Below are 25,338 nucleotides of genomic sequence, written 5' to 3' on the forward strand. Positions count from 1 at the left end.
GTACTGTGCTGCCAGACGTGCCCTGCCAATGGCTTCACTGTAGCATCCAGTGTACATATTGGGTATACTGGTGCTGTGGGGTCAAATCATGCCTTGGCATCCAATCAGACTACAAATCACTGTGCACATCTGATAGAATAAGGCAGGTAGAAGACTATGAGTCCAATCCTGAGCTCGGCGCTCTGGCTTTCCGCCAGAGCGCACTGTCGCAAACATGCTGTAAGGCACATCTGCGAGGCTTACTGCCGGGCCAGCGCCCGTGCTAGCCCAGCACTGGTTGGCACCTGTCCTCTGCTGCTCGGCGATCTCATGGACCACCATTCTGGGTGCCGCTGCAGCAGTGCACCCTGGGCAGCTCAGGACTGGGCTGTGTGTTAGCAGGATTCTGGATCAACTACATGCAGGTGCGCAGAATGCTTGTTACACAAAAGTTCTTCACATGTTTCAGTCATTATATTAGTCATCAGTCAGTCATCACATATAGCAAAATCTACACTAAATCTTTCTTAATTGCTATCTCTCATATTCAGGATATACTGTGGTTCTTTTTTTTTGTTAGTGTCAGGAAGCATTCAGAATATGGCAACCCTACACACACAAAATGGGAATCTGAAGTGGTAGAGTCTAGAATACTACCACTCCAATCTACCACCTCATTCTGCTTAATGTGTAGGAGATGCTTGGAGAAGGATATCTCCCTTCTTAGGGATAGCATGTTGTTGGCATCCTTCAGTCTTGGAAGACTATGGTATTGCGCTCTGAATGGTGATTCTGGAACAGAGTGTCCTCTCCAGTGCGCAAAGCCTGGGTAGAGTAGATATGGAGGATAGACTGTTACCCATGCAGCAAATCCCCCCTTTCCATGTCGCTGAAATGGTCCAATGGAAAGGCAGAAGCCAATACGGTTGGTTCCAGCGGCATTGCAGGAGTTGCCAGAACGTGACTGTTCAGCCATGAACTGCCTCAGGGACTCCGGCTCCGGATTTTGCCTCGAGGCTGACTCCTGAAGCCTCTTCCATAACTGGATGTAGCCACAAGGCAGTGGAGGTTTGGGATCAGAGTTTTCCTTCTCTCAGATGAGCTGCCTTCCCAGGCTAACGAGGCCCATCTACCTGGTGGCTGTTTAGTCGACTCTTACGACAAGTGCAGCCAAACTGAGGGCCTATTCTTATCCCCCAGTCCCCAGGGGGTTAGCATAACACATAACATAGTATAACCCCAGGGACAGCATAACACAACAGGAACATATGATAAATGCAATGTAATAAAGATGGTTAATTTTGGACACAGTTGCCCCAATTTTGCACTTCAACAATCAAGTTCACATACTAGGAAAAGTGTTGAAGCTACCAAGACTTGATCCATGCTAAAATGGATATTATTGGGAAGCATCTGGGTTCTGCGGTCCATGTCCAGTTCATAGTATGGACTAATTTCTGAGGAGGGCAAATGTATGCTCACTAAGTATATTCTGAACACTGATGTTTTGCAAGTCCAGTTTTAGGAATGCAGCATCTTGTGGGACAGGGAAAACTGAACAAGAGAGGGAAAGGATAAAGAAGAACTGCAGAACTGCCATATTTGGTTTTCATGCTCACAGTGAGCCATCCGTTATCAGAGACTGGATACCCAACTCCAGATCAGAGGTTTTACTTATCAAGGACCAAACAAGATGTTCGTTGCCAGACCTGGGTCGGGGATTTAAAGTTGCTGTAGAGCAACAGCCAGCGTTGAGAAGAAGGCACAACCTGCAGTGGAGAAGTGGCAAACAGAACAAGGGTCTTTATCCTTTCCCTCTTCTGTTGCTTTTTCTGGAAATCCCTTCCCACAGCTATTCTTACCTCAATATAGTAAGCAAATAAGCTGGAAAGCCAGTTGAGAGAGGGAGTAACAGGAAAGTGGTGGGCAGGTTAAGCACTCTCTACTTTTCACTTCTGTACTACAGATTGTTCCCTCTCATCACCACTGCGCAGCAGCAACTCAGATCTGCTGCCAAGCACCTCTTTAGGCCCTAAGGCAGCTCTTAGTGCTCCAACATTAGGCATGTACACAATGGGTAATTTTCACTGAACCAACACCGACTAGACTATTTCCAGGCATGCTGCCTTACAACATTTCTAAAAGCAACCACAAATATAAACCTGCCTGCTGAAAGTCTCCATGACTACAATACATATCTTTAAAAGACACTGCAAAAGTCACAGGGCTCACCTTTCCATAAGATGCTTCATTCTGCATTTCTACATGATCAAATTCTAATTGCATCAGATGCATTCGGCACAGTGCTTCAACGTGTGTGAGTTGTATTGTAATCATTTAGCTATTCAAAGGAAAATTTAATTCCTGATCAGGCCGCCAAAAACAGTGGCCTATTGTTAACTGAGAGAGAACTGATTTTAAAAAAAACATTATTCCAAGCAAACATGGTAATTAAATGCATAAGAAAGAGGCAAACCTTTTTCCAGAGAACTGTGTGTGCATATAAAAAAATGCAAAAAACTTTCATTTGTTAATATATTACCCTGAAAACTTAGAACAAAGCCTCACACATGATTATTGAACTACACATTTTCCTTCTTGTCACACAGTATCATTAATTTCATACCTAACTTAAATATTGCTGCATAGTAATATGCATCTGAATTAACCATGTGGCCTAAACAGATTTCTGCACCCTCAAACACCAAATAATTCAAGAGTCTATCATATTTTTTTGCTCCCAATAAAAGGGGGCAGTATTACATGTTAATGTTTCAAATGGCCCAAATTTGTACTAAGAAAACTGATGACTTGCATTTTTTTGACATTAGATAATTTTTATTGTTATTTTTTGGGCATCCATAATGAACAGTAAACTATTAGGGGCCCAATACAAAGCTTTGTGCGCTGGCTCACTGCTGGTGCAGGTGCGCAGTGTTGCAAATGTGCCATGAGGCATGCTTTTGAGCCTTACTGTGGGCCCAGTGCAAGACTGCGCAGGGTCAGCTCCAGTACTGTGCCCACGATCCACCACCTGGCGCTGGTTGCAAAGCGTTAGGCAGCAGAGAGGTAGAAGGGGGCAGAGGGAAGACAGGGAGGAGGCGTTCTGGCGTGGGTGGAGGGTGGGGGGAAGGAGTAGGGCTGGCGGGGGTTGGGACTGGTGGAGCTCAGCTCCACCAGATCCAGAGCCCCATGTCAGGCTGCATGGCCCAACATGGGATGCCTTGATTCTGCACTGGCTAAAGAGCCACTGCAGAATCAAGTAACCCCTTTGAATGTCCCCTTCCCCCAAGGAGCCGCCAGCAGCTGTCTGGTGCACTCAGGATGCTGCAGCAGCCATTTTGGTGCATGGCAGCTCTGTGTGCCAGGCAGCTCAGGATTGGGCTGCGCAATGATTATTTTGCTTGAAATCAGCTTGCAATTCTCATATTTAAAACTACAGGCAGAAACTTAGAAGTGTCAAGAATCCAGATGGGCCCACATGGCGTATAACAAAAGGTATCAAAACCGAGAGCAAAGCTAGGCCTGCATAAGCCCATTGCCAGATTCAGTAACCAAAAGGAGAAGAAGCCTTAATGTTTTACTCATTTCCAGCAATACTCAGCACATGTTAAAGGACACCACACATTTCAGCTGGCTGGTTCGGATAACAAGGCACACAACAATCAAACTCTAATACACCTTAAGTCCAAGGTACGTCTATTCAAGCTTTTGACTTTTTATGTTTCAGACAGCAAACAATCTTCCTCTCCCATATGCCTTACTTTAATGGAATGGGTAGAGAAAGACAGTCCTTCAGACATCTAAGTCCCAAACTATTGAGGGAAGCAGTTCCCAAACCTTCCACTGTCATGATCCAACACGTCCTCTGCAGTGGGTAGTGACATTGCTGGCCAGAGTGACTTGCTGCAAGCCTCTGGAGGCCTCTTCTGGGTCGCACCAGGCTGGCAACCTACTCTGCAGCTCGCAGAATGGCCCGCAGAAGCGTATGCAAGCTACTTCCAGTTTTCAAAGGCAACTTTGGATTTGTAAAGTCTAATTAATGACATGCTTAGTGCTTCTATCATTTTCCTCCATTTTCCTCCATTCCTACAATAAACCTATTGTAGTGTGTGTGATATTTGTTGGTCAATTTTTATTTCCCTTCCCTATCCTTTCCTGTCGCACCTTTCACCCTGACCTCCCTCTTTATTTCATACTGAACCACTGAGTTGTGTCAATGGCTACATAGGATCCCAGCCCACAAGAGAGTTTTTCTCCATGTTCACTTGTAAACATGTGTTTAAGAACACACCCAACAGCAACTCAAATCATGTCAATGCAGAGTGCACCGCCTCCCTGCGAGGCAGGGGGTCAGTCACAGAGGCCTCCTCAAGGTAACATTTATTCCCTTACTTCGGGGCTGTATTGCTGCTGCATCAGTACTGAAAAGTTGGATAGAATTGGGCCCTGTATTACATAAATAATCTGGGCATTTAATAGTGCCTAAATACACTGCACTATGTTAGTGCTTATCTCCTACAAAGGGGCTGTTATGGCCTATAAAGTCAAATCAATTTGACCAATAGACTGTAACAACTTCAATGACAGAAAAGTCCATGTTTTTAAGAACATCCAAGTTGCATTTTGTATATTAACTTAAGTTAGCACTTTAAACTTTTTTCCTGTCTTTCTAACAGAGGAATATTTAAACCCATACCTAACCATAGCGGTGTTTGAAAATTGAGTAATTTATTTTACTCAAAAGTAAGCCCACTGTGCAAGACCTACAGCCTAATCCTGAGCTGCCCGTTGCACCAGGACTGCCATGGTGCTGAAATAGCTGCTGTGGCAATCCTGCTCTTTACACTCTCACATAATACCAGAACCAGGGGACATCCACTAAAATTGAGTGTTGGGCGGGTTAGGACAGACATGAGAAAATATTTCTTTACTCAGCGCGTGGTCGGTCTGTGGAACTCCTTGCCACAGGATGTGGTGCTGGCGTCTAGCCTAGACGCCTTTAAAAGGGGATTGGACGAGTTTCTGGAGGAAAAATCCATTATGGGGTACAAGCCATGATGTGTATGCGCAACCTCCTGATTTTAGGAATGGGTTAAGTCAGAATGTCAGATGTAGGGGAGAGCACCAGGATGAGGTCTCTTGTTATCTGGTGTGCTCCCTGGGGCATTTGGTGGGCCGCTGTGAGATACAGGAAGCTGGACTAGATGGGCCTATGGCCTGATCCAGTGGGGCTGTTCTTATGTTCTTATGTTCTTATGTTCTTAACAGGGCAGCCCCTGGAGGCTCCTTGGGGGAAGGGGACTTTCATTCCCTTCCCCACGGGTAAGACAAGCAGCCCCCAATGGGGCTACTTAATTCTACAGCAGCCCTTGGACTGCTGTAAAATCAGGAGCCTCCATGTCATGCCAGTGGCCCAACATGGAGGCTCTTGATGTGGAGAAGCAGAGCTCCTCCAGTCCTGCCTCCCTCCCACCCTGCTCCCTCCCAGGGCATGCCTCCTCCCTGCCCTCCCCCCATCTACCTGACTGGTCAACTTTTAGATGAAAGAAAAAAAGATGCATGAATATAATGCAAAGGTGGTTGTTTTGTTGATTTTTTACATCGTTACATCTGAACATATCAACTTGCAGAGGTGTTTCAACAATTAAAGCACAGAATGGCAGACTTTAGAAGTAAAAGTTTAAAGAGTGATCTACATTTACCCTTTTTCTGAGACTGCACAGCTGAGTATAATATAGCACATTCTCATACAGAGCTTAGTTAGAAGTTTCTCTGAACTTGCAACTGCAATTCATCAGTAGACCTCATTTGAATTCCAACTGTCAGGTAATTAGGTGCCTTTTTATTTTTTATGGGGTCTGTCATTAGTCCTTCGCAGAAGTAAACTTGATTATTGGGATGTTTGGATGCAGTTCATCAGAGACTCTTTCTGAAAAGTCGTTCTGGAAATTACTCTAGAACAGTGGTTCCTAAACTTTTTAGCACCAGGATCCACTTTTTAAAACAACACTCTATTGCAGTGATTTTCAACCATTTTCAGCTTATGGCACACTGACAAGGCACTAAAATGGTCAAGGCACACCACCAGGTTTTTGACAAATGACAAGGCACACCATACTGCCAGTGGGGGCTCACATCTCCCATTGGCCTTATTAATAAATGACCTTCCCCCAAATTCCTGTGGCACACCTGAGGACCACTCGCAGCACACCAGTGTGCCACAGCACAGTGGTTGAAAATGGCTGCTCTATTGGGACTCACCTAGGTTTACCAGACTTTTAAAAAAGGAAATCTAGAAAAAAAACATTTTATTTTTAAGTAATAACAATCAGAAAACAAAGATCCTCAAACTTTATCTCTCTATACTGACACATGCTTGCAAACTGCCGGAGCTCATCTCCTGGTAGGGCAGTTAGCAGCTAACCTGCAAACTGCAGGAGCTGACCTCTTTGCAGGGTAATTAGGAGCTACAGTATCTGATTTTTCAATAGCCTCAGAACTTGAGGTAATTATCCATCACCCTTTGGCGACCCACCAAAAATCAGGTTGCGATGCACAGTTTGGGAACCTCAGGTCTAGATAAAGGATAACGATTTCAGAAAATGTAGCAGCTTGATCTCCAAAACTACTGGAATAGAGCACATTTTAAACTGAAGTTCATGGCCTAGTTATCACTAACCATGTATCCAGATTATTTAGCAGCCTGATCCTCAGGATTCCTCAGAGCTCTGGAGCTCATAATCTTCAAAAGAATATAGAATATAGGTGCCTCTATTGCCCTGGAAACTGACGGCATTAACTTAGTGTTTGTAGTGCTTTCTAAACAGATAACTGCATAAAGCAAGCTCCGATCAGGAGTCAGTTTGCAACTTGAAATCTGAACTTTCAGAGACCCTATTGACCTTAACTCACAAGGTTGGCCTTAATAAGAACTCCCACATCATGCCTTCAATTCTTTCACTTTCAAGTTACAAAGAATTCTTTTACAGTGGTAATCTGTATTAAATGAGTTTTAAAATGCTATCATTTAAATGAAAGCTTGTGCAAATAAATATTTATTAGGTTATGAATTTGTTTTGCAAACCACTGCTAATCCTCTGGGGGCAAGGGCGTGAGCAAATCCCTTTTATAGGCACAGATCCTTTTTCCCTAGTTGTTCTGAGAAATGTAATAAGGTAACATATAAAATGCAAATGAAAAGACATTTTGTCTTTGAGACTTCTATTTACAGGGTTATTTTCTCTTTGTGCATGCAGCTATAGTTGATGAACCTCAGACCGCTACCCTTCTCTCTGAGGAAATGCTGCTAGGGCTGCTGGCTCTAGGCTTGCTGGCAAATATTGTTTGGATTTTTTAAAAAGTCAATACAAGCAAAATGTGAAAATCTGTATACTTTTGTCGTGTCAATATTCTTGAAAAGAGAACATATTATCTCTTTTCTGTCTCCTAGTATGCTATGCAGGTTTGCAGTATGCTTAGTTCAGTCCTTCACATAAGCATATGCTTGCTCTTATTCACCCGTGCCTTACTTTGTAAACCACAAACAACGTTGGCCATGTTCCAGTGACAGAGAGTGCATGAGTTGAAGAGATAATGCATTCAGTTTTATCGGTCTGTTTCTTCTTCAACTGCTACATCCTACCAGTCAAGCCACTTGCATTCTGTTCAGAGACAGGAAAATCCCTGGATCTAACCCCTGAACAGCCCACAGCAGAAGAAGTGGAGATGTGACTCAGCACATACAGAATTTAGCAGGCATGTTTTCTTCAATATTGTCTGTACAGTTTCAACCTTCTGTAAAAATTGTCCTTCACTGAAGTTGCTGAATACACTTTTACCTGCAAGTATACATGCACGCATGCACACACAACCATGTGCGCAAAGAGAAAATCAAGGAGAAAAACAGGAGAGAAGGAAGTGAAACATGAAAGAGCAAAGAGGGAGGGGCAAACCCCAACAACTGCAGATGATTCTCAATGCTGCATCGCTCTACATTTACTTGATACATCTCACCTAGACTTTATGTCTGGCCCTCCTTGGCCTTGAAGGAAAGATCTGTCAGCAGCTACTAAGTTAGAATTCCACGTTCAGAGGCAGTTGCTGGGAGACGACAGTGGGGCAAGGGCTTCTGCCTATATGCTTTGCTGGACATCTAACTGTCCAAACTAAGATGATTACTGGGCTGGGGCACCTTCCTTATGAGGAAAGGCTACGGCGTTTGGGCCTCTTCAGCCTAGAAAAGAGACGCCTGAGGGGGGACATGATTGAGACATACAAAATTATGCAGGGGATGGACAGAGTGGATAGAGAGATGCTCTTTACACTCTCACATAACACCAGAACCAGGGGACATCCACTAAAATTGAGTATTGGGAGAGTTAGAACAGACAAAAGAAAATATTTCTTTACTCAGCGTGTGGTTGGTCTGTGGAACTCCTTGCCACAGGATGTGGTGATGGCGTCTGGCCTGGATGCCTTTAAAAGGGGATTGGACAAGTTTCTGGTAGAAGATGAACACATTACCTTTTCAGTCCTACAGTTGTGACTCAGGCTATTCATGGAGGGAAGTTTTCCGTCGATTCCATGTGGTTGTTGCTGTTGCTCCCTCTGGATCTGTTCTCTCATCTTTCGAGCCTCTTGAATGGCTTTCATTACTGTGTCCTGGTCCCCAAACAGGGCAGGTGAATTAAGACTGGAAAGGATGTCTAGAAATAACAGAAACAAAATCTTTATGGATATTTTTTGAAATCTGATTGTAAAGCAGTGCGTTACATTTTCCCCTTCTTTGCAAGAGAGTATGCCTCCCCACACAGGCACACACAACCTGTTAGTGAGATATATCACCTGCAGTTTTTCAATAAGCTTTTAAATACTTGTGGGTTTTTTCCTCATTGGGAAAGGGTGCCAATCATAGCTTACCCCCAAATTTTGTGTCCAAATTGATGTTTACTTAGCTGGAATTAGACTTCTTAGAGCCAACAATGTAGAGAGCAGATTATATAAATGACTCAGACTATGTATTATCCAACCCAGCAGTTTTCAACCCCTGTGCCATGGAACAGGCTTCAGGTGTGCTGCAGGGCCAGAGGAGGAAGACAGCAGGAGTGACAGTGGTGAGGGAAAAAAGGCTCTGCCTTGAGCCTCGTGCAGTAGCATGAGAAAAAGAAGTGATGAGCAAAGAAGCCAGATGCGGCTATGCTTGCATTTTGCAAAGTGGAACTTTCTGCTTTGAAACTTATGCTGTATTGCAAGAAGGAGGTGGCTGTTGTCTGCTCTGCACTCTGATTGGGCAGCTGGAGAAGCCTGAAGGCATCTGGTGGGAGCCATGCTGTGGGTAAGAACAAGCGAGCTAGCTAGCGAGTCAGACGGCAGGTAGATGTATGAAGCAAGCGTGCGAAGCAGGAGTTTGCCCAGGGCCACTGGCTGACTGAGGGCCCAATCCTATCCAACTTTCTAGCACTAGTGAAGCCACAATGCAGCCTTCAGGTAAGGGAACAAATGTTTCCATACCTTGAGGAGGCCGCTGAGACTGCCCCACCACCACAAGATGCAGCGCATGCCCCACTGGCATGGCTGCACCAGTACTGGAAAGTTGGATAGGACTGGGCTCTGAAAGTCCCTTTTCAAGCTGGTCCTTGAGAGCTCCTCACCACACTTTGACTGCCTGAAGCACCCCAATGCAACCCTCCCTGTGTTGCCAGGACATTTTTTGGCCCTTACAGTATAGGTGTTATTTGTGCTCTCTTTCTCTCACACACAAACAGGCAACTGGCACGTCTCTCTCCTCTTCTCCCTCATCACACTCCCTCCATCATGCAGAACTCATTCCTTCCCCCATACTAAAATCTCATAATCACAGTTAACACCTTCCGTCCCGTCTCTCCCATCACTGTTCCCTGCTTTCCAAAGGTCTGTAATCCTTTTGCCTCACATTCTCTGTCATCTCTCCCTCTCACCCTTGGTTTGATCTCACACCTTGTTTCGATCATGCCTTCTCATAGCCTCCACCCCACATTTCTACAGTACACCATATGCTCAGTCTGACCTCTCTTTGCCAACACCTTCTTACACTTTCTGTAATGATGTAGTTAAATGAAGATTAAGTTATTAAATTAATTTAATTGTACTTCTAAATTGTAATGTAATAATTTAGCGCAATTTAAAGACTGGTGGTGTGCCTCAACAATTTTGGCGCCTTCTCAGTGTGCCATGAACTGAAAAAGTTTGAAAATCACTGATCTAACTATTCAAAACCTTGTATATTTCCTCATCTATCTCAAGGGTTTGTGAGCTGTCGTAATTTCTTACAGTGTTTTATAGGTATACACATAAGTATTTTAGTGTTGCAGCGTTTATAAGTTACATTCATGTAATAAAACTCGTATAAGTTTACATGATCATATAACATACTGTTATGCTTATATTATGTTACAGTAGACTGCTTTAAAAAAAATGTTATCCCCCCTCCCCCAAATTCATGTCAAACAGGCAATTGACCATTGGTTTATTGTGTTCTTACAACAATCCTGTGAGTGAAGTTAAATGTGAAAGATACAATGGCTTACCCAAGTGACCTTATTCACAGGATATCCAAAGGTCAATTCAATTTAGATTTTATGATACTACTGAGTAATTTGAGAGTTTGGTATTGAGCCAACTGGGAAACAAAAGCAACTGTTCACAAGAAAATGCAAACCACTTACTACTAAGAAAATGCTTAAGTGCTTGCAGAACCAGGAGCCCCAAACTGTAAAACAGGCTGTGAAACTATGAGAGAAACAGCTAAAATCTGAACTGTCTGTGGTGTCCATTCAAATACAATGCATTTTTAATTAGTGTTTCATTGTGATTGAACAACCCTGGTTTCTAGACAATCTAGTCATGGTATGACTCGTTACAGCATGTTTGAATGTATAACTGAGTTAACACTATAATGCAAGTCCAATGCTGTAAATAATCTGAGACAATATTTTGATTCTGCTCCAATCAGAGACTTAACAAACAAATGAACAGGTATAGGCAGTAAACAAACTCTCATTCCTGTCATAGATGGATGTTCTTGTAGATAAGACTCATAGCCTGGAGGATTTTCTGTGTTTATACCAAAAGATAGAAATCATTCAAAGCCTGGAAAATTTAACTTACTATGTTAAAACTTCAGTGAATTTTATACATCTGCTTGCAGCTTAGTATAAAAGTCAAGTGCATAGCATAAAGCTGCTCCCATGTTTACACTATAGGTCAGTGTTTCTCAAACTGTGGGTTGGAACCCACTAGGTGGGTCGTGAGCCAATTTCGAGTGGGTCACATAGCACCTTACTCAGATGCCACTGAAAATACTGAGCTGAAAATACAGGGTACAGGGCAGGGCAGGCTCCCGGTGAAAGAGAGGGGCATGGTGCTTTATCCTGAATAGATGGAAAGATGAGACACTGGAAAGGAGGGAGGGCTATGTAGTTGGAGAAGGATCCAAATCTGCATTCTGCTGTGACTTCTTAGTTGGAATTTTTGACTTCTGAACTAAGCAAAATAACAGCATGAGCGCACTATATAATGGGATATTTGGCTGATCTCAGCTTAGGTTCGAAGCCCAAATTGATGATGTCACTTCAAGTCATGTCATCACTTCCAGGTTAATGCCATCACTTCTGGTGAGTTCCAACAGACTGGCATCTAAAAAGTGGGTCCTGGTGCTAAAATGTCTGAGAACCACTGCTATAGGCCAACATTTTTGGAGAAGTTCACAAGACAAGAAAATGGACTGAAGTCCTTTCAAGTTTGAAAGCCCTAAGTCATTTACAAATTTGTCTTGTGCTCCAAAGTACCAGATTGCCACCTAGTAGTTGGCGTAGCTAGGTCATTTGACACCCGGGACCCATAAATTTTTGTCACCCAATATGACATAATTAATTAATTAATCAATCAATCATTTTTATACCACCCTTCCTCTAAGCAGCTCAGGGTGGTGTACATGGTTCCTCTCCTTATTTTGTCCTCACAACCACCCTGTGAGGTAGGTGAGACTGAGAGATAGTAATAGTCATGACATGAAATGAATAATAATAATGGCCAGAAAATAAATGCAGTGAATATTTCCCCATGAGCAATGGATGAAATTCAGCATCAAATGGTATATAACATGATGGTATTATTCCTAAAAGCCATGATTTCCAGAATCTTGGTCACTAGGGTGTCACACAAACACACACACACACACACGCACACACACCCCGAGGTCTCATTGGCCTGTTTTGAGTTAAGGCAGTGGTTTTCAAACTTTTAACACTGGAACCCACTTTTTAGAATGACAATCTATCCGGGACCCACCAGATGTGAAGTCATGGTTGGAAGTGACATCATCAAGCAAAATAAAATAAATAATTATAAAGAATTAAATTAAAGAAAAACAAATAATTAAATAAGGGGTTGCCAGTCCTGTTTCACCAAGTCAATTTTCTCTGTAGCCTGTCTGCAGTGACACCCCCGCCCCTACCCCCACAAAAATAGCAGTGAGATTTTCAGCCCTCCCCAGTGCCCAGCTCAGTGTAAATTCGTATATTTCAAGCATAGCACTATCGGGACCCACCTGGCTTTACAAGTCTAAAAACAAATAAAAATTGACCTTACCAGCTCGACCCTCTGTTTTATTCTTTGGGGGGGGGGGGTGCTGCTTTCTGGTGCATTTGTTTAGCTCCACTTTCATCAGACTGGGACCATGCAGCTAGCCTTGCATTCTCTTTTGCCTGACTTGAACAGAAGCCAAGACACGTTTGCTTACTTGTGAGTAAACGTGACCCTGTGGCTTATTTTCGCTTTCCCTAGGGCTCAATACATTCATCTGCTTGGAGGGAGGGACTTCCTTCTTGGGTTATTTTGGGGGCTGCTTTCACTGAAAGGAACCATTCTGGTGTCATTGGATTCCTCTCATCCTGCCCTTTCCGACAGACTAAGGCAAGTTCACCTACTCATGAGTAAACACGTGATATGGCTCAGTTTCACTTTTCAAAGGGCTCCATGCATTTTTTGGTTTCCAATTTTTGACCAGAACTTTTGATGAAAAGGATATATTTTACTCTGGTTTCTTTCACTGCATTCAGCTGGAAATTCCACATCCAATGGTATATAGCATGATGGGGTTATTTGTAACCTCCGCAATGTGAGCAATGTTGGGTCATTTGTGGTGTCACCCTCCCAAGGCTGGTACCTGGGGTGGACTACCCCCCGCCCCTCACTATCTATGCCACTGCCACCAAGAGAAACATCCCAAAAGCTGTGCAGATGAAAATGTAGATTCGGCTATGGCATCTTTTTTTCCATTTTTTCCCATATTCTCCACCCTGCTGGATCTAACAGTAATGCCCTGCAGCACATTGAAAAGAAGGGATGGTTACTGGGAGAAGAAAAGGACAATGAACCCATGCACTTTCTTTGGCAGGTGCAGGGGTCTTACTGATAGGGTGGTTCTCCGTGGTGCAACCTGGTGACTCTACTTTGGCACCAACAACATACACCTGATGTGAGACTTTGCCTCCATGATTGTTTCTTCACTGCAAGATGCAGAGCATGCCCCAGTAGCATGGCTGCATCAGTCCTGGAAAGTTAGATAGCATTGGGCTCTTAGATAGCAACAATAAGAGAATAAGATATCTGACAAAATGCATATAGCTTCTTATTGCCAACTGTACAGATGGTTGAACTCCATGTTCCATGCTAAATCCTATGTAATACACTGGTTATGTTATCATTCTGAAAAATACTGCATCTAAGTAACTAGATGGCTACAGAACATTTTTGTCTTGTTATTGAAAGCAGAAGTGTAAATCCTATCTTTAGGCCATGCCTGCACAGAAACAGAAGCCCAAAACCAAACAGGTACAAAAGGACAAGTACTATTTGATGTGGGGGTTGTGTCACTTTTTCCTGTGTGAATTGCATCACCTGTGCTGATCTCACATTTCCTCCAGGATACTGTACCTTTAGAAATCAGTGTTCTCGAGGGACAACAAACTTCCTAATTTAGGAGTCAGCAGAAGATAAAGTGCAGACTGTCACTGAATTACTGACCTGTGTCTGGTGGATCATCTAGCATTCACTGGTTTCTAAAATTTTTGCCAAGGATGCTAAACTACATGGGTCTTGTTCTGATCTAGAAATGTATTTCTTGCATTCTTAAGCAAGAGTGCATACTTAGGATCAATCATCACATATTAGATTAGCACCTATGAACTCTCTTCCCATGTTCAAAACAAGTACTGCATACAACGTACATGACCATTGATCTGTAGGTATATAGTCACATGTCAAGTTCAATGGACATAAAGCAGAATATGTGAGGTGTCCTCTGCATCAGGGTTTCCTAAAGCATGGGTCATGAGCTCCAAACTGCTCCAAACTGGAATCATTCTAGAAGGAGTTGCTGGCCCAGTGATGCTGCTGGCCAGAATGACTTACCAGGTCTACCAGGTCAGAGGCCTCTTCCAGATTGCTCTGGGCTAGCAACCCACTCTATTCACCTCTTTGGGTCTCAGAATAGCCTGCAGAAGTGTCTATAAGTGATTTTTCATTTTTTGAGGTAATTTCTGGTTTGACCGAAAGTAGTTTTTGTACAATCATTCACACACACAAACTTGCACCTGCGTGCAATGTAACATGTGAATAGTCGTTAGATATTACGAAATCCTGGATAATGCACTCTTGCTTTGTAAATGTAAATCCTCTGATGGACCCCTTTTTTAAAAAGGAGATCATAAAAGTCAGCTCACCCCTGTTCTAAGTCATCCATATTTCTCCCCTTCTCAGCTTACCTAGAGAAGATCCTCTTCCCAAAGTTCCACCAATAGGACTGGGGATCCCACTTTTATTGGCCACACTCACAGGGCTGGTTTTACTAGTAGGGAAGAGGCTCTGTGTTGGTGATGTAGGGGATTTTACAGGTTCAGCTGTCTTGGGTCGGGCTGAGAGATTCAGTGGCTGTGCAGCATCATCCTAGAAGAGTTTAATGTAAATAATTATTAGAAAAAGACAAATGAAGCACATTATCACTTAGGAAGCCACAGCTATTTTACACCTCCTAGACAATGCTGCATTTTCTTGCAATAATAACAAAAGAAGCTAATTATCTACACTCCTTGAAAATTCAATCAGAGGAAAACCTCATTAATTTCTCTGTGCTGTGCCTTTATTTACATTAACTATGTGGCTGGATCATTCTTTTTGACAAATTAAAATTTGAATTAGTTCACATTACTGCTTAATTTCCAAATGTGTTTTCTGAGATCAAAATTAACCCAGGGCATTTACAAAGAATTATTTAATTTTTTTTTTAAGCAGTTCAGTTGTGTTGCTGTGCTGAGTCTACTTGAAAAGTTCCTGAAACTACAATACATTTATAATATATATAGTGGATTACAGGTGAAATTAAACAAGGAAAAACACAACTTAAACATTTAGGAGAGTTTATCCTTAAACATTCATGACCCTATTGCAATCATACATTTTGCACATCACTTTTTGGGTGCCTAACCTCTAATGGGGCTTTATTCCTACATTTTCTTCTTTCCAAAGGGGGGGGGGGGAAAGAGATTGCAATGATACTATGTTTTCTGTCATAATTCTGAGTTGATGGTGACATTTACAACTTGCACCTATAGCACTAGCAGTTGCTCTATACCAAAAGTAGGAAAGTAAAGGCAAGAGAGAGGTAGGTCCTTCTCTCCTGCTTGTGGACTTTCCAGAGGTAGCTGATGAGCTGTATAAGTGGGACCAAGGCATGTTCTCCATTTGACCAAATAACCATCTCTGTAGTTCATTGTACTACTGGGATTAGGTATATGGCCTCAGGAATGAGGGCAAGAAACTTTTCAAAGCAGTGCCAGGAGTCTACATGCTGCTGCTGTACTTGAAGGAGCTGGTTCAACAATTGTGGCTGATGCTGCTCCTCTGCTCCTCCTCTTGCCACTTTGCATGGCACATGTACTTCAATTTCTGAATATATCTGCCATGCCTCAGTACCATACAGCACAGGATCAGGTTGTCAGTTATTATATGGGTCAGAAGGGATAGTCGAATGGACTGTTATCATAAGCCATAACAGAGTGAACATTGTCCAATAGATAATTAGGACCCAATACTATGCTGGGGCAGCAAAGGCAGCTGGCATGCTGCCCTGACAACTGCTGTCATGCAAATGCCATTAGGTACATCATCACTGGCAGTAAGCCTGCTGCACTGGCAGAAATGCCAGTTGGCACTAGGCCTCAGAACTGGGAAGACGCGGGACTAGAATGGCCAGCAGTAAGTGCTACCGCCAGCCAGTGATGAGGCTTTTCAGGGTAGGGAAAGGCAGAGGGAGGATGAGCCAAGGGGAGGTTTGGGCCTGGGAGGATGGCAGCAGAGTATGCCACTGAATCCTTTGCCCCTCCTGAGTGGAGCTGCCCAACAAAGCCCGCCTTGGTTCTGTACCTGCTAAATAGCGGGCACAGCTCTGAAAAGATCAATTGGTGGCAGTGGAGCTTTGCCTGGAGTAAGGGAACAAATGTTTCCTTCCCCAGAGAAGACTCTGGTGGTTGCCCTGGTCACACGGGGTATAGCGGTGGCCAATTCAGTACTGCTGGACCTCACAGCACCAGAGCACTATAGGACTGGGCTGTTCATGTGCTACAAAAAAAGAAAACATACTGCATTCTGATCTTAAAATTAAACAGCCTGCACATATAGCACAGGCACATATATAAGTTTGCTTAAAACAGCCCATTATTCTTACGCTGTGCATCATATATACAGGCTACGTTCAAGTGGAACTAGATATATGATCATTGTTATATATCACAAAGCTCAAGCTATGCTTTTGGTATATATGGCATTTTGAAAGAACTCTAATGTTTCAAGTCCCTAATTTATGACATGCATGTAAATCTAGACACGGGAAAATGTTTAAGCAAATGTAAATTTGGTATTGACACAAGCAGATCCATATTCATATAATTATAAGGGATATTCACTTGTGTTGCATTGAATGTTGTGTCCGTAAAAAAAGAAAATGGAGTCGAGGAACTCACATAGCAAAAACCTGTGAGCATCTAATCTTAGGAAACATCTAACTTCTGGGAAAGGAGGAATCTAAGAAACTTGTTCTTTTGATCTAGTGCTCTTCTTTATGACACAACCTTGCCCTGTTCATTCAAGAGCTTATACCCTCTGTTGAACTTGTTAGCAATCAGCCAGGCACAGCATTTTTGGAATAGCAGAATACTGATTTTCTGTAATTAAAATGAAAAGAGCCTGGTAACACGGCTCTCTCATTTAAAATATGCCCAAAGCTGAGATATGCTGCATATAAGGGTGCATCATCTATATTTTAGCAGACAGCACTGAACACTTCAAAGCTTAGAAATATATGAAAGAATACAATAATGCACTCCATTATCTTATCACTGCCATTCTCCTTGCTGTCAAGTGGAGCTTCTACATGGTATGTCTTGTCATATATAATGTATTAAATAGGCCAATGAAACAAATAAGTAACTATTTATAATATTCCATTTTCTATATAGTTTATTATTTCTAGACAATTGCCATATGTGTAGTGCCCCCTAAGTAATTTTTTTAAATTTACTGAGGTCAATGATATACATCCTTTTATCGGTCAGTCACATGGAACAGGGAAACAATAACACGGCAAAGCTTCAGGGGCACTAACATTAGCTCCTTAAGAACTTCTTGGGCACAACCACATAGTTGTTGCTTTGGGGACTGGGCTGTGTCATTCCATCTCATCTGACTAGATCTTTGACTCATTTCAGTTAGCTAAAATTCCACATGGCTAGGGTGAAGCAATGGTGGGATTAGCATACACTGTTCACAGGGGAAGCTTCACCTGATCTGCCACTTGAAACAGTGGTGTGTTGCCCCAACCTCCAGAATCTGCTGCCTCCATTTTGTTGGTGTGCATGTCCACACCAGGACCTCCTGCATGCACGCGCACACACACACACACACCCAGGCAGCAGGCAACAAACAAACACACAGGGGCACAAACAAAATCCCCCCTTTTAATTTTTTTTCCCCAACGTATGCATCCCTCTGCTGCCTCCTCCCTTCAAGCTGGCCAAATCCTTCCCACCTGGCCAGGAGAAGAGGAGGCAATGGTAGCATACACACAAGAACCAGAACTCCCAGCATGCAAGTATGGGTGCATACTCATACTAAATCCTCCCCATTTTCTTTTCTTTAAACTTCCACACACACACAGTATGCACTTTTTCCTCCTGGCTGGAGGATCAACCAGCAAGGAGGAAACAATGAAGGGATGGTGGCAGTGGTGGTGGAAATTCCCATGGTAGCAGGATGGTGGAGATAATGTCTTCTAGCTCAGCTGCCACAATGTTTAGAAGCAGTGCTAAGGCAGGTCACCAAGCCCACCAGCTGTACCTGCCTAACTGCTGCCTCCTTTGTCTTTCTCTCTTGCCCTATTTTCAAATGGAGTCCACAGCTGGTCAGAAGAAGGAAGCCAAACAAAGTGGTTTCCCACTCCAAAAAAAAGGGGGGAAACATACTTTTTTGGAAGTAGGGCAGTACTTTGCCCAACATCCTTCTTCCTGCTGGCTCTGCCATGCTGTGTGTAAACAGGGTAGTAGAGCGAATATCCTGCAAGTAAGTTGAGACAAGGGAAGTGATGGTGAGGAGTTAGATGGGTGCAAGGTGATGCTTGTGCCCATCTGCTGCTCTAGGCAGTCCACTTCACCTCATCACTGGGCCAGCCCTTGGCTGTGCAGCATAAACAGCTGGCTTTGTATGTCATGGGGGTATCAATGCAGGGTAAGGGGAAAGGTGGCTGCCTTTTCCTAGGAAACTTTCAACTATTCACTACAGCACCCAACCAGAAGTGTGGGTGGTGCAACTGACACCACTGCAACAACTGTGCAAGTATTAACACCTCTCTTTTAAGCACTAGGTTGAAATATATGGTAACTGTTAACTTGCCCCATGGAAATGTCTACATTTAGATGTTTTTCTTCAAAACATATAATACATGTCACCGAATCCAAACACAGTGGTTTCAGGGAATGATAACAAAGGGCTGAAAGAAGCCTGAAGATCATTCAGGCAAACCATCTCTTTATGTTCCTACTTTCCAGGTCCATGAGTCTGTCAACCCAGAGAGGCTGTATATTGTGTTCTCTTCTATGCCTTGGGAAAGTGCAAGGGAAAAAAAAAAACTATGGGGGAATTTCATTCCTGGCTTAAGTCTGATTTTTTTTGAGTGTTTGGGATTAAGGAAATATATAGCTTGCCATGTTTTACTTTGTTAAAAACTGTACTGCTATCTTCCTTAAAAAGGAAGTAGAATATGGATCTAAAGAAATACATTCAGCTACTCAAAAAGACATGGAAAGGAGGTCCTTTGTTTGTTGCATGATGCGGCAAAGTACCATACTGTGCTGTAGCTCCCTAGTTCTAAGCAAGGGACAATTAAGCATGCATGAGCTTTTGACAATACATCACAACCAGATAGAAGAAAGCCAAATACCAGCAACAGTGTGATATCAACAAGGGCCTAATCAATCTGCCGTCATGGCATATTTTTTCTACCAATCAATTGGTGGTGATGGCCTTTTTCTCCCCCTTCTTCCAGGCATCTTTTAATTTTTGTTTTTATCTGAGGCTTCTTTCAAGGTAGTGTCAGCTTGTAAAATCATAGAGAGATTTCTCACACGGCTAATTATCAAGAAATGTTTTGGCAGGGTTATCAGCACTTCCATGCAAGTTTAGTAAAGTTCTCTGCTATTGCTGCTGTTTATCACATGACCTGCATGCCCTGTCCAGGTTATGCTAAAAGAGGGCCTAACAGAACAGCCAGTCTCAAGTGACTCCTCAGTCACTGGAAGTTTTTATGTCCACGATTAACTGGTGAACCACAATTTCATTACATGAGAACAACACAATTTGACTTTAGGTCCTAAAGTCAAATCACCTCTGACAGATTTATAGAATTAAGGAGAAAAACAGAGATCAAAATGACTTGGAAAGTGTAACAGAGGTGGGGCTTTGTTTCTCCTTACCTGTGTTATGTAAACCATAATACAATGCTAAAGAACAGTAAATTAAGAGGGTATCATATATCAGAGGGAATACATACTGAAAGAGAGCAAATGAAATACCTTAACTTGAGTTATAGGGCTGGTCCCTCTCTTTTCATTTTTCATCCCAGTAGGTGAGAGTGCCCCTGTTGTGTTTGGTGGCTGAGGGGTGGAGGGCATCTTGGCTCCAGGAGAAACCTGCATGCTGGCCAACTGAGCTGCATAGAGTTGCTGAAAAAGAAGAAAAATTTCTCTTTAAGAAGCACTGGAGCAGTTTCTTCCTAAATGGCAAGTGAAGTATTGTAGAACCTTGGGGGAATCCAGAGACCCTCTGTCTTGCTGGCAGGTGTTTAGGATCATTTATTTATTTTAAATATTATATCTTGAACTTCTCTACCTTTAAAAAAACCCAATACAATTAAAACAAAAGAATGAAAATACAAAAACAATTCAACTGGGAGTGAACAAAACTATGTTTTGATTATGATGCTTCCTCAGCAATTCAAAAGTTGAACAGAATGCTGCCAGAAGATATGCAATGGACAGAGCAATCCTAACTTGCTCCAGAACTGTATCCAGTGCATCCAGTGTATCCTGTTGTATCCAGTGCAAGTTTGGGGCTGACTGATGCTTAGCCAGGGCAAGGGGAAACTTTTCCCTTATACCTGGGAGAGCCACAGGAGCCTCAATGGGTCTACTTGGATTTGTGCCACCTGATGGTGGCACAGATCTGAGCAGAATGGAGCAGCCAGGAGCCGCTCCACGCTGCCTGGGAATGGGGCTAGGATCCAGCATAACTGCTGGATCCTGGCCCTGCTTCCTGCACTCCGCCTGACCACCTCCTGGGAATGCCTGCAGCCTGCCCTCCCCCTGCTCCAGAACGCCTCCCTCCCACCTCCCCTCACCCCATAAGACCCCTGCGCCGGCCGAGTTTGGCCGGAGCGAGCTCACCTGCTGTTGCAGCCTTGGAAGCCTGATATAGCCTCCATGGACCTCCATGCGCTAGTACAGCTTACTCCCATGGAGGCGCAAATGTGCTTTACAGCACGTTTGCGACCTTCCTGGGCTGGCGCAAGGGACTTGTGCCAGCCAATGAGCACTTAGGATTATGCTCTCAGTCATATATTCCTACAATATTACAAAGTCTTTCTGGAACAAAAGTAAATAGGTTAAATTTTCCTCTAGCAGCTAACCTTAAAACCTCACCTTCGGTGAGTAGTAGCAATACTTCTGCTACTATAAACAGGGAAGATCCTATTCCCTCTCCCACAAATAAATCTATATAAAATTTGCCTTATTAGTGGGGGGGAAAAAACAGGTGGTTTGTATGTAATTCCCAACATTACTATCATTCAGATGGACAAATAAAAAAAATTACAGTAATCAAAAGCAGACCTTTCAGCACATGTAATTAAATGAAAGCTTAATAAAGAATAATTTGCAAGAGCCAGATGTGCTTATGTCATAATTGTTGCTTTCTTTGGAACAATTTTTCTAATATAACAAGCCTCCAAAGAAATGAAAGTTACACAATACTATAGATACTCAATGACTCAGTGGCTAGACAAGCACATGGATAAGGTCAGAGTCAGTATTCTGGTTGCTTAATGAAAAAATATTCATTTTCTGTTTGTTTCTCTAAAGCTACAGTGCTCAAAGTACCGAGCTGGGAAAAGTTCCATTCCCTTCAGTGGGGATGGGTTCCACATAGCACTCTAAGGACTGAACTGACCGGACTTTTCATATTCCAAGCCTTGCTGTGTCGCTCAGTCCCAAAACAGACAGGACACAAGCCTTAAGAAACTGCTGCAATTAAATATTTAGGATGAATACTGTAGTTTTTGCTCCTCTGATTGAACCCTGATTTCCCAGCCCTATTTTATGCAAAGAGCAATCACTGGTTCTGCTAATAGAGCCCAGGATCTTATCAGCACCCCTTGGCTGCAACACATAAACTAACATGATGTTCTTAGAATCCTTCTTTCCTAGCTTCATAGGCTTGTGATAATACAATAACAAAAAGGCTAATACTGTAGAGCAGGGGTGCCCAAAACCCGGCCCTGGGGTCACGTGTGGCCCTCAAGGCCTCTCAATGCAGCCCGCAGGGAGTCCCCAGTCTCCAATGAGCCTCTGACCCTCCGGAGATTTGTTGGAGCCCACACTGGCCCGATGCAACTGCTCTCAGTATGAGGACGACTGTTTGACCTCTCGCATGAGCTGTGGGATGAGGGCTTCCTCCACTGCTTGCTGTTTCACGTCTGTGATGCAGTAGCGGCAGCAAAGGAAAGGCCAGCCTTGCTTTGTGCAAGGCCTTTTATATGCCTTGAGCTATTGCAAGACCTTCAATCATTCATATAAGTTCATCTTTAATATACTCATTTATGTATATTTGTGAAAATGTATTCAAATTTTAAATGTAAATTAATTCTTTTTTCCCCCCGGCCCCCAACACAGTGTTCATCACAGACAGATGATGTGGCCCTCCTGCCAAAAACTTTGGACAACCCTGCTGTGGAGCATTGGTTCTCAAACGTTTAGCACTAGAACTCACTTTTTAAAATGAGAATCTGTCAGCACCCACCATAAGTGATGTTATGACCAGAAATGACATCATCAAGCAGGAAATTTTTTTAACAAACTTAGGCTGCAATCCTACCTACACTTACCTAGGAGTAAGCCCCATTGACATTGGTAAAAGCATATACATAGTAGCCTATTCAAAGAACAGATATGTCACATTTTCCGAAATGCAGTCACATACCATGGTAGCATCATGTCTAATATATTAAAAATAAAATATTGAAATGAATGGGGTCCCACCTGAAATTGGCTCGCAACCCACCATTTTAGAAACACTGCTATAGAGTTCTTGGGTATACAGCATGCACTTCAAGAGCAGACTGTGGGCGCAATCCTAACCCCTTATGTCAGTGCTTTCCAGAACTGGCATAGCGGTGCCAATGGGACATGTGCTGCATCCTGCAGTTGAGTGTCACTCACAGGGGCCTCCTCAAAGTAAGGGAATGTCTGTTCCCTTACCTCGGAGCTGCACTGCCCTTAAGTCAGTGCTGGAAAGCATTGACATAAGGGGTTAGGACTGCGCCCTAAATTGGATTATTGTAATTGACTGAAGGCAACAGAAGTTAGAAAACAATACAATCCAAATATTTGAGAGATGTTCATAAACATTTTTGATTTTTAGTTATTTGATTTTTCTCTGTAAACCGCTTTGTAAACTTTTAGTGAAAAGCGGTATATAAATTCTGTTAATAATAATTAATAATTTTTATTTTTTTACAGATTTCATTTTTTCCTCAAGGAAGAAAGGTACAGAAAGCGGTATTGTGTTTTTATTCCACAGTGCAATTTATAAATTCTAATTATAAATTAAAATTGTTTTAAAACTGTACTAGGTAGGTGATATAGGTGCTACAGTGCTAGCAGATGGAGCCACAGTAATTACCCATGCACTTCTCCAGTCCAGCCCATTATTATTTTTATTTTTTTTGCAATTTCCAAATTTATTTTTTGCAGATTTGGGGATGATTTTTTTGTTATTATACAAAAATGCAAAGTGCAGAAAGTAGTAGTATGTATTTTTATTTTGTTGTCACCAAAAAAATCACACCTCTACCCACCAGGCTTCTTCACAGACCTTTTTTTTTGCCATGTGTATGTAAGGTTGCCACTTTCAGTATTAGGTCCTTCCCTTTGGTACGTCATTAGTACCAAAGGGTCTTTAACAAAGTGCTCATCACTCTGGTGGCACACCTATATCCAGAGAGGGTAGTGATGTACCCATAACTAGATGACAATCTGATAAGGTCCCACAGCTTCCAATGGGGCACACAAGAAGTCTATTGCACAATCAATTGTCTACAACAGCACAACTTTCTGTGAATTTCAACAAAAGCTCCCTAGCTCCCAGTTGGAAATCCATACATCTGGGGGTAATTATTGACACAGAAAATTTTCAATTCTGTCTTTCAGAGGACATCCAAAGTAGCAGCTCTCCTTTCATCAGTCTTAAAGTACTGAATCCGACATCCTGGTCCTGGGACAGAAACCGAGTATGTTGACGTCATGCCAGGGTGTGATTCTGCGGTCTTGATTCCAGGCTAGGGACCTTCAGCACCTCCTACTACCATTCCAGAACCTGATTGCTAATAAAATTCATTGCACAATACAGCTCTTAAGGTTGGTACAATGCAACTTCCATGTATCAGATGTTGGCTGAATGATTAATTGACATGAGAGCACTGTTTGTTCCATTTGGGGCAGTGCTGATAAGATTAAGGAAAGTGTTCAATGGGGGACATCTGCAAGTGCAAAGAAGACTACTTATGCTCAGAGTTCTATAATGGAGCTTATGGAGTGGATGCTCAGCATGAGGATCCAAGATAAAAAACAGTACAACCTAACAGTCATCATGCTCCTAGCTCAAGAAAAAGTGTGCACAGTCTTGGAATAATCACCAAAGCAAGAAGACTCTGTGAAGCCAGCTAGCTCTAGCTGATTCATTAGCTGATGATTTAGGTGAAGGTATGGTTACCACAACATAAAAACGAGCTGGGAGGCTGCAGGTGCCAACGCTATGGCTGCTGAGCAGTTTGTCGACTCTGAAGGCTTTTGTCAAGAATGAAGGTTACTCTGCATGGCAGGTTTTCAGTGTCAACAAAACATCTCTCTCTCTCTGAAAACACCAGCACAAAAATACATATCTTGAGAGGAGAGCCAGGTGGAGACTTAGACCTAGAAAATCCAGTTTCAGAAACCCCCTCAGCCATGAAGCTTCCTGGGTGACCTTGGGTCAGTCACTTTCTATCAGGCTCACCTACCTCACGGGGTTGTTGTGAAGACAAAAGGAGGGGAGCAGCTGTGTACACTGCCCTGAGCTCTTTGAGGAAGGGTGGTATAAAAAAGTGAAAAATAAAGCGGCACTCGATTTCAAAGTCTCTAATGATCACTAAATTCTACTGTTTGGAGGTCATGCTGACTGCAAACCGAAACCGGCACTTATGTATCACTCTGAAAATACCTTCACTCTCAAAGGCTACACGAAAAGTTTTACTTGTTCTTTTCTGCTCAATCACCAAGGTTTGGGTTAATGATCATATTTTCTGTGACAATCTTAAGAACATAAGAACAGCCCCACTGGATCAGGACATAGGCCCATCTAGTCCAGCTTCCTGTATCTCACAGCGGCCCACCAAATACCCCAGGGAGCACACCAGATAACAAGAGACCTCATCCTGGTGCCCTCCCTTGCATCTGGCAT

The 25,338-nt window shown here is 42.9% G+C and overlaps 1 protein-coding gene across 4 annotated transcripts in view; it reads right to left on the minus strand.

Annotated features, from left to right (window-relative positions):
* Positions 1-25,338, minus strand: part of SOX6 (SRY-box transcription factor 6) — a 610,845-nt gene that overhangs the window by 47,272 nt on the left and 538,235 nt on the right. For all 4 annotated transcript variants that reach the window (XM_066640323.1, XM_066640338.1, XM_066640316.1 and 1 more), the window contains 3 exons: positions 20,142-20,291; positions 14,787-14,967; positions 8,506-8,687 (listed from right to left, as the gene is read on the minus strand). In XM_066640323.1, the coding sequence (XP_066496420.1) occupies positions 8,506-8,687; positions 14,787-14,967; positions 20,142-20,291 (513 nt within the window). The remainder of the gene's footprint in view (positions 1-8,505; positions 8,688-14,786; positions 14,968-20,141; positions 20,292-25,338) is intronic.

The sequence above is a fragment of the Tiliqua scincoides genome, chromosome 1 (assembly GCF_035046505.1).
Source record: "Tiliqua scincoides isolate rTilSci1 chromosome 1, rTilSci1.hap2, whole genome shotgun sequence".
NCBI lineage: Eukaryota > Metazoa > Chordata > Lepidosauria > Squamata > Scincidae > Tiliqua > Tiliqua scincoides.